The sequence below is a fragment of the Nicotiana sylvestris genome, chromosome 10, assembly GCF_000393655.2.
Source record: "Nicotiana sylvestris chromosome 10, ASM39365v2, whole genome shotgun sequence".
Lineage (NCBI taxonomy): Eukaryota > Viridiplantae > Streptophyta > Magnoliopsida > Solanales > Solanaceae > Nicotiana > Nicotiana sylvestris.
The window spans coordinates 168,835,873-168,849,038 of NC_091066.1; the positions used below are offsets into that span (position 1 = coordinate 168,835,873).

Genomic DNA, 13,166 nt, shown 5'->3' on the forward strand with positions numbered 1-13,166 from the left:
GGTTGGTAGAGTTGAAACTATGTTTACTCCAAGTTGTTTTGACGTCTATTTGATTGATATACTTTCTTGGGTTATTTTAATAAAATATTTTTTAAATTTGCAACTTCAATTTCGATCAAATCACACAAAAATCTGGTCCAAATGATCTCAAATTTGAAATAAAGCTTCCAAATACCAAACACATACAATCCCTAATCACCAATTTAGTCAAATAACACCAAATCAAAAGACCCATATAAATAGAAAAGAAGGTTAATTACACTAAATACCCTTGTAATTTGATTTAATTTTTTAATATCCTTTGTATTTTAAAATAAAAATCTTATACCCCCATATACTATAATAATTCTATACTTACACTCCTTATGAGATATATTTTCCATATTAAATTATTGCAAGAAAAATAAAATTATGCCTCATAAGGGTATTTTTGAAGGATTTCTATAATATAGTGTTTGATTTAAAAATACAGGACAATAAAATTTCATGTTAAGAAACTTAGCTTAAAGTAACAATATAAAACAAGAAAATAGATAAGAATGTAAGGAGAAAGAGATAAGAGATTCTTATTTCTTACATGTATTCAAGTGTTTTCCAAGTGTGTAAAATGTAATGCCCAAACCCTATATTTATAGGAATGACATTGAGGTAATACAAATGGATGTCATGAACATGATATTAACTATTGAAAATATGGGGGAAGATCATGAGTAAGTTACGGAGGTGTGGGAGTTACAACTATAATCGTAAAAAGTAGGGGGATCATCTACATAATGGAGAACAGTAATAGGAGTTATATTTGATTAGTGGACATCCATATAATATGTATTTCATAACACTTCCCAATTTTATCCACCAATCTCATGTGTTATATCTTAGCATCTCGAGTAAAGACAATCAATTAACTAAATATCTTCTTACATTTAACTAGCTCGAAAGTCTGAAACTTCACAGCTGGTTTCAAGGTAAACTACCCTTTATTTTCTGTTTAGCATGATGATCTTACATTGGAAGAGAACTAAAATTGGAAGTCCTAGATAACAACTCCTAACAAAGATCAATGAAAGTCGAAAAGGGGATCATAGCCATTGTGAACACTATCTCTGCTACAAATTGCAGATGAATTCATCCAAATAGAATATTTTGTCCTTTTTTTTTTTTTATAACAGTGGTGTCGTGGCCTGCTTGTGCACACCTCGATTATTCCATCAGGTATCTGTTACTTCCGGTCGGCACAAGTATCGGGTAACTCTATTCACCAAGACTTAGTAGATGAAAACAAATCACCTAGTTGTCCTTTTCATATTTATTTATTAGGAAAAATGGCATTGTATAGCTGCTCTCAAAATAATAGCCGAAAATTTATGTTTATATATATATATATATATATATGTATATATATATATATGTATATGTATATATATATATGTATATGTATATATATATATATATGTGCGTGTGTGTATATATATACACACAATTTTTTGGCTACCAGATGTAAATAGTTTCGACCGCGGGTTAAAAGTGATATTTGCCCTATTAATTATTCTAGGGAGGGGGTTGAATTGTCCTTATAATTTTGTGATCTGTGAAGACTTGCTTCTTGATCAATCAGTTCTTAGATCTTCTTAATGGCACTATGCAGTAGACTTTACATCATTTGCATGAGATGATCCTAAATCGTCAAAGTATTTCCATAGGGTACTACATAACTATGTAATTTAGAACGACTAACGATTTGTAGAATCATGTGATTTTCTCATCTAAAAGCTTAAGTTTTTATTTGAAAGTTGAAGTTTTTAGTTATAAACAGCATCAAGCTGGTATTGAATCAAAGTACATAAACAACAGGACATATTGTACATCAAAGTCAAAGACACTATCAACTTTTACTTAAATTTCATACAAAATATTAGCTGACATATCAACAAATAAAGATTGGGCCGGTTCTACTACTACTGATGACTTTACCTCTGATCTTGAGGCAGGATATAGGTAAGGCTTGGGAGGTATTTGCAAAGAGTAGTCTTGGTTTCCTTCTAACATTTCCACAACTTTGCTCATCGATGGTCGATTCGAGGGATCAGTCTGTATGCACCATAAACTCACTAACACCATCTTTCTTGCACATTCTTTCTCCGAATCATTCATTATCCCGATTAGTTGGAGCTCTTCGTCTAGTTCAATTCGCCGATAGAGCCAATGTGGGAAGTAGATTTCACTTGTACGGTCAACTTCAACATCAACATTTTTTCTTCCTCCAACCATCTCTAGGACCATCATTCCGTAGCTATAGACATCAGACTTATGAGAGACACCTCCCAAGTTTCTGCAAACAATTTCTGGAGCTATATAACCAATAGTCCCTCGTGCACCTAACATTGACACGACACTCTCCTTTTTCATGCAAAGTTTGGCTAGACCAAAGTCAGAAATCTTAGGACAAAAATCGTCATCAAGTAGGATGTTGTGAGGCTTTATATCAAAATGCAAAATCCGAGTGGTACAACCACGATGCAAGTACTCCAATCCACGAGCAATGCCTCGTGCAATTTTGTATAATATTGGCCAACTCAATTGGCGAACTCTGTTGGATCTTTCCTCATAGATAAACTTTTCAAGAGATCCATTTGGCATGAAGTCATAAATGAGAGCTCTTCTGCGACCCTCAAAACAAAATCCCACAAGGCTCACGATGTTAACATGTGATGTCTTGCTAATACTTGCAACCTCGTTAATGAATTCTTCACCACTAGTGCCTTTTCGATTTGCAAGCTTCACTGCCACATGCTTCCCATTATGCAATCTTCCTTTGTATACATTACCACATCCTCCTTGGCCTAATTTGTTTTTGAAGTAACTGGTGATTCTTTTGACTTCTGAATAGCTGTATCTTTTTGGAGCATATGACCCATAATTCATTAGAAATGCTTCAATATTTCGGTGATCCTCAGCATTAGAATCCCAAAATCTTAGGTATTTGTACCACAAAATCTTTTCCCTGAAGTAGAAGAGTAAAACCAACAGTCCAATACAAGAGAAGAATGTACCTGTGGACAAAAATGAACTCATGACCATAAGATAATATAGGTTCATTCATAAACTCCTTAAGCACTCTTTGGGAAATAGTCTGTGTTATAGACATGTTCAAAAGAAAAAAGATTCAAAACAGCAAAAGGGAGAAAGGGAGAAAAAGGTCTCTGAGAAAATGTCGCGGTCACTCTTCGAGAGAAGAAAAAAGAAGACGAGTTACCTGTGGCTACAATGAACCAGGGTGTCCGGAGATGACCCCTTTTTGATGTACCTGCTGCTGTTTTGTTGCTAACATCTGCAATACTAACACTTGTGAGTTTCAGATTATTAAACTTCTGTCTGGTTAAGCGAAAAGTCAATTAATGATCGAAAGAGAATGAGCATTTAATAGGAAAAGAGATAGTTTGAAGTCTGGAAGTATGTTTGATCCAAATACAGTGGTTGAAGCATTGAATCATATTTCGATGTAGGTTCTCTACTCTTTTGGTATATGGCTTTGTATAGGTAGCCGAGCTTGTCCTTGTTTGTAACAGTAGCTTTAGTACATTAGTGTCATTTGTATATTTTCGTACTCCTTGACTTCTGTTATTACTTGTTGTTGCTTTCGCTTGATTGCATTACCTAGTGTTAGTTTTGTATTTTCGTTTCGGTTTTCTAATTGGTTTGCTTGTTGTTGCCCTTCCTTTTATCATTCCTAAGCCGATAGTCCACCGGAAATAACCTCTCTGCCTTTTTAAAGATAGGAGTAAGGTCTGCGTACACACTACCCTCCCCAGACCTCTCTTGTAATGAGGTCTGGGGAGGGTAGTGTGTACGCAGACCTTACCCCTACCTTATGGAGGTAGAGAGATTGTTTCCACCCTCGGCTCAGGCAAGCATAGGTACCCCAATAATAACAAGAAAACAAAACGGGACAATACCGAAAAACCATGTAAAAGCAGCATATATAACAAGATTGTAAGATGATCGAAATGCACAAAAAAAGAAACGACAAGTATTCAAATAATCCTACTGCCAACCAAATACGAGAGTACGTACTAACACTACCGATATAAATAATCTAGACTATCTAACCTACTATCCTAATCTTCGACCTCCACACCTTCCTAATACAGGGATAGTGTTATGACATATTATGGATTTGTTTATATGGAACAGAAAAAGGCCTTAAGAAATGTTAACTTGACCTTGAAAATGGAGATGTCTACCTGTGTGACAAAGAAATTTGTTGGTAATATCAGTCTGGCATTGACCTCCACTATAGTGACAGCCATAACACTCATCAGACAGTTTCCATTCTACTTGAAATTCAGGACTTAACATTGTGAAAACATTACCATTATTTGATACTGATACAATTGGCAATCTGACAAGTGAACAAGCAGCAGTAAGATTGCCTGCTGAAATGTCGCGATCATCATCATCATCATCTCCATGAAGCTTGTAATATATGCTGAAGGCATCACATCCGTCGTACAATTCATAACCAGTAAAATGATCTTTCCTCTTCAGCGTAACGTTTAAGGTATTATTACTACTCTTGTTGCATTTGAAGAAGTTGTGAAGGTTAAGTATATTGAAAGAAATATAAGGAGAGTTTGTAAGGGAGAAATTTTCGTCGAAAACCTGGCATTCGTGTTGCCTCAATGTTGCTTCAAATTTGGTGTCCCGAAGCCAAACTGTATAATTATACGGCTTTCCTAAAGCATAATACCAATCTCCTCCAGGAAGCAGTTGGATTCTTGGAAATGGTTTAGCATCACAACCAGATATGGACAGAAATCCACAGTCAGATTGTGTGGAAAGAGTGAATGGAAAGCTCAGTTCAGTAAGATTTCCACATGAAAATGACTTTGGACAAGATGAATCACTTCTACTTTTTGTCTGAACTAAGTAACAGATCAGAATAAAGCTTACAAAAGAAGTGAAAGTCATAGTAAATCCTCCCACTAGCCACTGATCAAACAAACAAATTCCCACCTCAAGAAAATGAAGACAAGATATGAACTCAGTTGTTCACTGCTTTTAGTTGTTAGTGGAGTTGGAGAAATTGTGATAAATGTATATTAAGTGATGTGAGGTGAATTTTCAAAGCACCTTCTTGTTAATGGGAAGACTTAAAGTCTTGCAGCAATAATTAGTCTTCATTGTCAAGTCTTATGAAGAGACTGTTTTGATATTCCTTTTACTTAATGTAAGATAAATTGCAACTTATATAGCTAATAAGGGAGCCTTGGAGTAACAGGTAAAGTTGTTGCCATGTGATCAGGAGGTCCCGGATTCAAGCTGTGGAAACAGCCTTTTGCAGAAATGCTGGGTAAGACTGCGTACAATAGACCCTTGTGGTCTGACCTCTCCCCGGAACTCACGTATAGCGGGAGCTTAGTGCACCGGGTTGCCCTTTTATAGCTAATCAGACTCAATAAATTAAGTTACAAGCTAATTGGGATGAAGGAGGGTCTTGATTCTTGGAACTTCAATTGGATACTGTACAAAACAGAGAATGTCACCTACATAAAGGTTAATGCCCAAGATTCAGAGTTCTTAATTTGGGTAAAGGGCAACCCCGGTGCACTAAGCTCCCGCTATGCACGGGGTCGGGAAGGGCCGGACCACAAGGTTCTATTGTACATAGTCTTATCCTGTATTTCTGCAAGAGGCTGTTTCCACGGCTCGAACACGTGATCTCCTGGTCACATGACAACAACTTTACCGGTCACCCAAGGCTCCCCCTTCAGAGTCCTTAATTTGCAATGAATTTAACATTTGCTCTTACTCACATACCCCGGTTTGAATGAGGGATAAGGGACTGAAAGCTTCCCACCAGAGAGTAAGATAAGAAGAATCTTCGTAACAACCTGACACCATAGGCAATTGAATCATTGAAGAGCTAGTAGAAAGAGTAAATCCTGGTAAAGAAATGGATGATCAAGAATTGTACAACTCAGACTTGACATTGCAAAAGTCTCCCCCACACACTCAGGACTTAATGCGTGAGTAACGGTGGCCTGACATTGACAAACACAACAATAGGGATCAACGAGTCTGACTCTAATACCATGTGAAGATATTACGACCATGTACGGGGGCTGACGCCTGCCCAGTGCCGTCAAGGAAGTTGGAGACCTGATGACAGCGGAGCCGACATACAACGATTCTTTCACGACCTGGGGTGTTAATTTACCTACTAAATACTATCTAATTTCTAAGTATTAATTAGTAATTAGAATTCAAATTCTTAATTTAATTATAATTAATACAAGATATCTTTATTTATATAATAACATAATAACAGATACAAATAGTAAATCGAGGTGAACACCACAACCCATTTCCTCAACCAATGCAAGACTTAGCAATTTCCAATTATTTTCTGCATTTACCCATCTTTCTTAGGTGATGGGCAGCGTCTAAGGACTTCATTCTTTTTCCATATATTTGACCTAAAATGTTGTTAGTGGATTTTTCAGAAGGCAAGACTAAGAGAAAAAAGCATTCAAAACACTTTGAGTGAATTTTCCAAATCAGGAACTTCTATGTAAGTTGGAAGTAGAAGTCATTATAGCAATAGCTTAAATTCAACCCATAAAAATATATTTTCTTTGATCCAAAATGATGGTTATATTTCCCTTTCTGGTAGTCTTTTCTCTTTTGATATGACACATTGACTAACTTGTAGTATATTTGTTGAATTTTTATTTTTTAATTTAAATTTAATATAATTATTTAATATTAGCTCTGAAAATGCAAAGAATCAAACAAATGGGACAACTGGAGTACTTGATTCTTGGAGCTTCAATTGAATACAGTACAAAATCGAGCAGCGCAACCAGCTACCACCTGTCCTATATCACCTCTGTATGTTTCAGTATGCAAGATAATGTGCGTGATCATATCAGTTGATCAAACGTGAGCATTTCCTTTCTGTTTGAGCTTTGTTATTACGGATCTATTGTCTCTGAGCCGAGGGTCTCCCGAAAACAGCCTCTCTATCTCTCCAGGATAAGGGGTAAGGTCTGTGTACACTCTACCCTCCCAGACTCCACTAGTGGGATCCTAGTGGATTGTTGTTGTTGTTTGAGCTTTGTTATGTTGTAACATGATCACACTACACATATATATGGAAGATGATAGTTTCTTGAGACAAGTTTAATGGACACTCTTGGTGTGTGGATGGTAGATTTAGCTAAGGTTGACCTAGTTATGGTGAACTTAAAAGAGTATTACTCATCCAACAGAGACCAGAGTCAGTCAGGAAATACCTCAAAGCTATATCTGGAATTCACTCCTTTTGATTGTTTTAAGGGGAGCCTTGGCATAACTGTAAAGTTGCTGCCATGTGATCAGGAGGTTACGTGTTTGAGCCGTAGAAATAGCCTCTTGCAGAAATGTAAGATAAGGATGCACAATAGACCCTTGTGGTCCGGCCTCCCGTGGACCCCCACATAATGGGAGCTTAGTGCACCGGACTGCATTTGATTGTTTTGGGCCATCATCATATCACCCGGAAAGAGGCAATAACATGACTTTGCCTAAAGAAATGCATTGACGTACAAATGGCCAGAGGAGGATCAAGGATTCAAATCCTATGGGTTCAACTTTTAAGATTTTTAGCATTGAACCCATTAGTTTTAAAGTTATGGATTCATATCTACTATTTTTGCAATTTTAATGAATTTATACATACAAAATTTTACTTTGCATCGAAAGTTATGGGTTTAGTTGAACCTGCCAACAAAACACTACATCCGCCTCTACAAATGGCAGATGTATAAAGCCTTTCAACTAGGTAGCGCTCTCTAAAAGTAGAATCTAACCTTCCACATAACCATGCATAGCATGAGCGTAGTGCATCGGGCTGCCCTATATGTATTTATCTCTCTCACACTTTCTCATTCTTGACATACAATGCAATAACATGCAACAGCAAGAACTGAAGTCTGAGACTATATTAGCTGCAGTACCAATTGAGATCCCAAGCATATTTTCCTTCACTATCCGTAAGTACAAAATAAATCCTCTTTGTGTACATTTCATGTCTCTATCACAGTTCTTCATTTGATGGAACCTACTCAAATTATTGGCTGACATATAGTATGCTCTGATGCCAAAAAAAGGGCAGCCCGGTGCATTGAGCTGCTGCTATGTGCGGGTACTGGGAAGGGCCGGACCACAAGGGTCCATTGTTTGTAGCCTTACCCTGCATTTTTGCAAGAGGCTGTTTCCACGCCTCGAACCATGGTCACAAGGCAGCAACTTTACCAGTTACGCCAATGCTCCCCTTCCTGCTCCGATGCCAATGTTAGTAAATCACCTTAACTAAGATATGAGTCAGATATGAGAAAGAATTATGAGAAAATTGTTGACATACTTGGCAATGATGCATGAGTTAGCTAAGTGAAAGGCTCTTTTATCTTTATTTCCTTTCCACAGAAATGTTCTTCTAATTCTGTATAAGGTTTTAGTCACCTTAGCTGGAATAGGAAATACAGACATCCATAAGTTGGCAAAGAATGCAAACACTATTTATTAATACTACTCTGCCACCCAAAGATACAACAACAACAACAACATACCCAGTATTATCCCACACCATGGGGTTTTGGGAGGGTAGTGTGTACACAGACCTTACCCGATTATCCCTACCTTGTGAAGATAGAGAGACTGTTTCCAATAGATCCTCGGCTCAGGATCTGCCACCCAAAGATAAATATCTAATTTGTTCTCCACTTTCTCTGTTATTTCTTGCAGTTAGGAAGAGATTTAGGAGCAGATTCTGAAGGCATATCCTAATAAGCGGTTGGAAGTTGCGCGACCTGACAGGCAAGTTTACCGACCAGCCTGCGCAGATCTTTTACTTCCTGAAAGTGATAAATGGTCCTCATCACATCCTTGTTATCTATTACATTCTCCTTAAATTCATATAAGGAGAATGTACACTCTGATCTTCTATGCGACAGTTCTTGAATTCCTGGAGACAAATAACTTATCCTTTAGCGATCAGTCATTAAAAAGACATGAATTTGCAGCTTCCTACACTTGAGGACATCTGAGTATATCGGATGCTAGACCTGCCAACATCTTCAAGGAGAAATGCATGAAGAAAATACTCCATGCATCCCAATTTCTTTCTTAAACCCAATGCCCAGTCAAACAACATCACATAAATAGGAATGCAGAGAGTACTAAATAAGTACTAGATATTAAAAGGTGTCATTCTTATTGGGATAGACTAAAAAACGAAAGTGTCTCATACAACGGGATAGAGGGAGTAATAAATTGAACAGTCGAAGAAAAATAGGGGCAATAGTACCAGCCTTTGCTAAAAGTTCACAACAATATAAGACTAAACAAAAAACAACTGACAGATCAACAAACAAATATCCATTCGGGGATGCCCAGTTGGTTCAGGGATCGGTCTCCCCTCAATGCCTTCTGGGTTGAGCCTATCGCACAAGGCTTGCCTAGTGTGGCTTACATCCCCTATGTAGTTTGCAGGCTCGTGCACAGGGGGTTTATATAAAGTGCTCACCCAAAGGGTAGAGGTTGTGGCAGAGACTGTAGCAGTTGCGGGTTCCTCCTTACAAAAAATAAAGATCAACAAACAAAGACTAGGTCAATTCTACTATTGATGAATCTACCTCTGATCTTGAGGGAGAATATGAGTAAGGCTTGGGAGGAATCTGCAAAAGCTCTAGGTTCCCTTCTAACATTTCTACAGCCTTAGTCATAGATGGTCGATTCGAGGGATCAGTTTGTATGCACCATAAACTCACCATCACCATCTTTCTTGCACATTCTTTCTCCTCTTCATTCATTATTCCAATTAACTGAAGCTCTTCGTCTAGTTCAATTCGTCGATAGAGCCAGTGTGGAAAGTAGATTTCACTTGTACGGTCAACTTCAGCATCAATATTTTTTCTTCCTCCAACCATCTCTAGGACCATCATTCCGTAGCTATAGACGTCAGATTTGTGAGAGACACCTCCCAAGTTTCTGCAAACAATTTCTGGAGCGATATAACCCATAGTCCCTCGTGCACCTAACATTGACACAATGCTCTCCTTTTTCATACAAAGTTTGGCAAGACCAAAGTCAGAAATCTTAGGACAAAAATCGTCATCAAGCAGGATGTTGTGAGGCTTTATATCAAAATGCAAAATCCGAGTATTACAACCACGATGCAAGTACTCCAATCCTCGAGCAATGCCTAGTGCAATTTTATACAATATTGGCCAGCCCAATTGGCGAACCCCGTCGGATCTTTCCTCATAGATAAACTTTTCAAGAGATCCATTTGACATGAATTCATAAATGAGTGCTCTCTTGCGACCCTCGAAACAAAATCCCACAAGGTTCACGATGTTAACATGTGATGTCCTGCTAATAATTGCCACCTCGTTAATGAATTCTTCACCACTGTCTTTTAGCCTATTCAGGACCTTCACAGCTACGTGACTTCCATTATGCAGACTCCCTTTGTATACAGAACCACATCCTCCTTGACCTAGTTTGTTTTTGAAGCCACTGGTGATTCTTTTGACCTCTGAATAGCTGTATCTCTTTGGAGTATATGACCCATAGTTCTTTAAAAACGCTTCAATATTTTTGTGATCCTCAGCATTAGATTCCCAAAACCTGATGTACTTGTACCATACAATCTTTTCTCTGAAGCAGAAGAGTAAAACCAACAGTGCAACAGTCAACAAAACTGCACCTGTGAAGAAAAAATGAAGCCATGCACCATCAGAGAATATAAATTCACTCTGAAAGTACAGCCACAGGACTCCTACAGCACTCTTTGGGTTATTTTTAAAATAGTAAAAAACTTGTTTCCATTTGTCCACATTTATTTAGATTTGTTTACATTAATTTAATGTTTTCATACATATAGTTAGAAAAGAGTGAGGTGTGGACATGTGTGAATTTGTGTGAACTTGTGTGAACTAGTGTAGGTATGTATGGACTAGTGTGTACATGTGTGGACTTAATTAATATGTACACATGAAGTTTAGTCTAGATACATGTAGGAGTTCTACTACAAATACCCATGTATACTAGCCATTTGGGGCAAGTGAAGTTGAATAGAAATCATCCTTTCCTCCACCTCTCTAATAGTGAGTTTTGAGTGTTTGTTTAGTTGTCTTGCTCTCCCAAAAATTTCTAACATTTGGTATCAGAGCCGGTGTGTTGAGAGACAACCAAACTTGGAGAAAAGATGACAAACACTAATGGAACACCATTCCAAGTTCCTATGCTCACAAAAGAGAACTATGGGAATTGGTGTATTCGAATGAAGGCCTTGCTTGGTGCCTATGATGTTTGGGAACCGGTAGAGTCTGGAGTTGATGAAGCGGAAGATGCCACAAATAAGAAAGATCAAAAGGCACTCACTCTCATCCATCAAGGTTTGGATGACAAGATGTTCGAGAAGGTTGCAAATGCGACAACCTCCAAGCAAGCATGGGATGTTCGAAAAGGAATAAGAAGTTCGAAAGAGCGAAGGGAAAGAAGGTAAGGAAATTTTCTTGGCAGCTACAGAGAAGAAAAAAGAAGATGAGGTACCTGTGATTAGTATGAGCCAGATTCTCCGACGGTGGCCTGTTTTTGATGTTCCTGTTGTTGTCAGAATGCTGAGATCTGCAAGACAACCACTTGTAAGTTTCACAATAATAACACCTCTGGTTAAGGATCGTTTTGTTTTCTTTCTCTTGCCTTCTCTTCTCTTTTTAGTTGTTTCCTTTTAGTTCACACGACTAGATAGTTTAAATCGTCAATTATTTCAGTTATGGCGAATTCCAGATAATAGTAGTAAATGTTGAAGCCTTTACACCTGTTGTAGATTTCATAAACAGAAAAAAGTTAAAAAACCATTGATCTTCTTAGAACTGTTCAAGAGGGAGATAATTTGTAGCCTTGAAATACATTCCAAAAAGTGGCTGAATCTTAGGGTGCCCATGCAGGTTATAATTAAAAGCCTCAGCTTCAGCACAATTTTACAAGCAGCACATTACTTGGTGAAATTGTTTTGGACAAATAGATTCCATTCTGCGGCCTGAACTAAGGTGAAAAGATACCGACACAGGAAGAAGCAAATAAAATTATAAAACAAAAGTCATATTGAATCCTAATGCAGATGAGGTAAGCTAGCTGAGGTTTGTCAATTTTTGCTCCAGCTCACCAGACTATATCAAGTCCCATGACTTAGAACATTTTCTGTGTTATTTCTACTATTTAAAAACATGGAATAATGTTATCTACTTATGACATATTATGGATTTGTGATATGGAATAAGAAAGTGCCTTAAGAAATGTTTTAATTTGAGAATGGAGTGTATTATATGGAAATGTCTTACCATCCTGACAATAAAATTTGTTGGTTGTATCAGTCTGGCATTGACCTCCACCATAGTGGCATCGGTTACAGTCCTCAGAGAGTTTCCATTCTACTTGAATTTCGGGACCTAACAAGTCAAACAAATCACCATCTCCCGATACAGAGCGAAATGGCAATCTGATAAGTGAACAGTTGGTAGGAAGATTGTCTGCTGGAATGTCTTTAACATTATCATCTCCGGGAAGCTTGTAGTATATGCTGAAGCCTTTACAGCCATTGTACATTTTATAACCAGCAAAATGATTGTTCTTCTTCTGGGTAATGTTCGGGGTATTATTATTGGAATTGTTGCATTTGAAGAAGTTGTAAGTATTAAGTATTGGGAAAGAAACAGAAGGAGAGATTGGAAGGAAGAAATCTTTGTTAAAAGCCTGGCACTTGTGTTGATTCAATGTCGTTTGAAACTTCGCGTCCCCAAGCCAAATTGATGAATATTGCTTCTCTAAAGCATAGTACCAATCTCCTCCAGGAAACAGTTGGATTCTGGGATGAGGTTTAGCATCACAACCAGATAGAGGGATTATTCCACAATCAGGTTGTGTGGAAAGAGAGAAAGGAAAGCTCAGGTCAGTAAGATTCCCACAAGAAAAGGACTTTGGACAACTAGAATCGTTTCTGCCATTTGCCTGAACTAAGATCAGAAGAAGAGATAGAAGGAAGCTTACAAATGAAGTGATATCCATATAGAATCCTCCTACTGATCAAACAATTAACAGTTTCCTATCTCAAGAAGAGG

At 37.7% G+C, this 13,166-nt stretch overlaps 2 protein-coding genes and 2 long non-coding RNA genes across 6 annotated transcripts; 2 read left to right on the plus strand and 2 right to left on the minus strand.

Annotated features, from left to right (window-relative positions):
• Positions 1 to 1,879: 1,879 nt before the first annotated feature.
• On the minus strand, positions 1,880 to 5,261 carry LOC104218276 (rust resistance kinase Lr10-like). Of its 3 annotated transcripts, none has more exons than XM_009768728.2 (3): positions 4,221 to 5,261; positions 3,254 to 3,328; positions 1,880 to 3,050 (listed from the first exon to the last, which is right to left on the minus strand). In XM_009768728.2, the coding sequence occupies exons 1-3, from the start codon at positions 4,966 to 4,968 to the stop codon at positions 1,894 to 1,896; spliced, it is 1,980 nt and encodes a 659-aa protein (XP_009767030.1). In that variant the 5' UTR covers positions 4,969 to 5,261; the 3' UTR covers positions 1,880 to 1,893. The 3 variants fall into 3 exon arrangements, with proteins under 3 accessions (XP_009767030.1, XP_070016563.1, XP_009767031.1); XM_070160462.1 differs by having other exon boundaries at positions 4,371 to 5,260; XM_009768729.2 differs by having other exon boundaries at positions 4,242 to 5,260.
• A 1,123-nt stretch (positions 5,262 to 6,384) lies between these two features.
• On the plus strand, positions 6,385 to 8,867 carry LOC104218275 (uncharacterized). Its single transcript, XR_708957.2, has 3 exons — positions 6,385 to 6,571; positions 6,770 to 6,942; positions 8,785 to 8,867. It is a non-coding gene; the product is annotated as an uncharacterized lncRNA (long non-coding RNA).
• Positions 8,868 to 8,926: 59 nt separating this feature from the next.
• On the minus strand, positions 8,927 to 13,113 carry LOC104218274 (rust resistance kinase Lr10-like). Its single transcript, XM_009768727.2, has 4 exons — positions 12,390 to 13,113; positions 11,599 to 11,673; positions 9,675 to 10,750; positions 8,927 to 9,004 (listed from the first exon to the last, which is right to left on the minus strand). Exons 1-4 carry the CDS (start codon positions 13,111 to 13,113, stop codon positions 8,936 to 8,938), a joined length of 1,944 nt encoding a protein of 647 aa, XP_009767029.1. The 3' UTR covers positions 8,927 to 8,935.
• On the plus strand, positions 10,764 to 12,505 carry LOC104218273 (uncharacterized). The gene is made up of 3 exons (XR_708956.2): positions 10,764 to 11,690; positions 11,997 to 12,174; positions 12,423 to 12,505. It is a non-coding gene; the product is annotated as an uncharacterized lncRNA (long non-coding RNA).
• Positions 13,114 to 13,166: the final 53 nt, after the last annotated feature.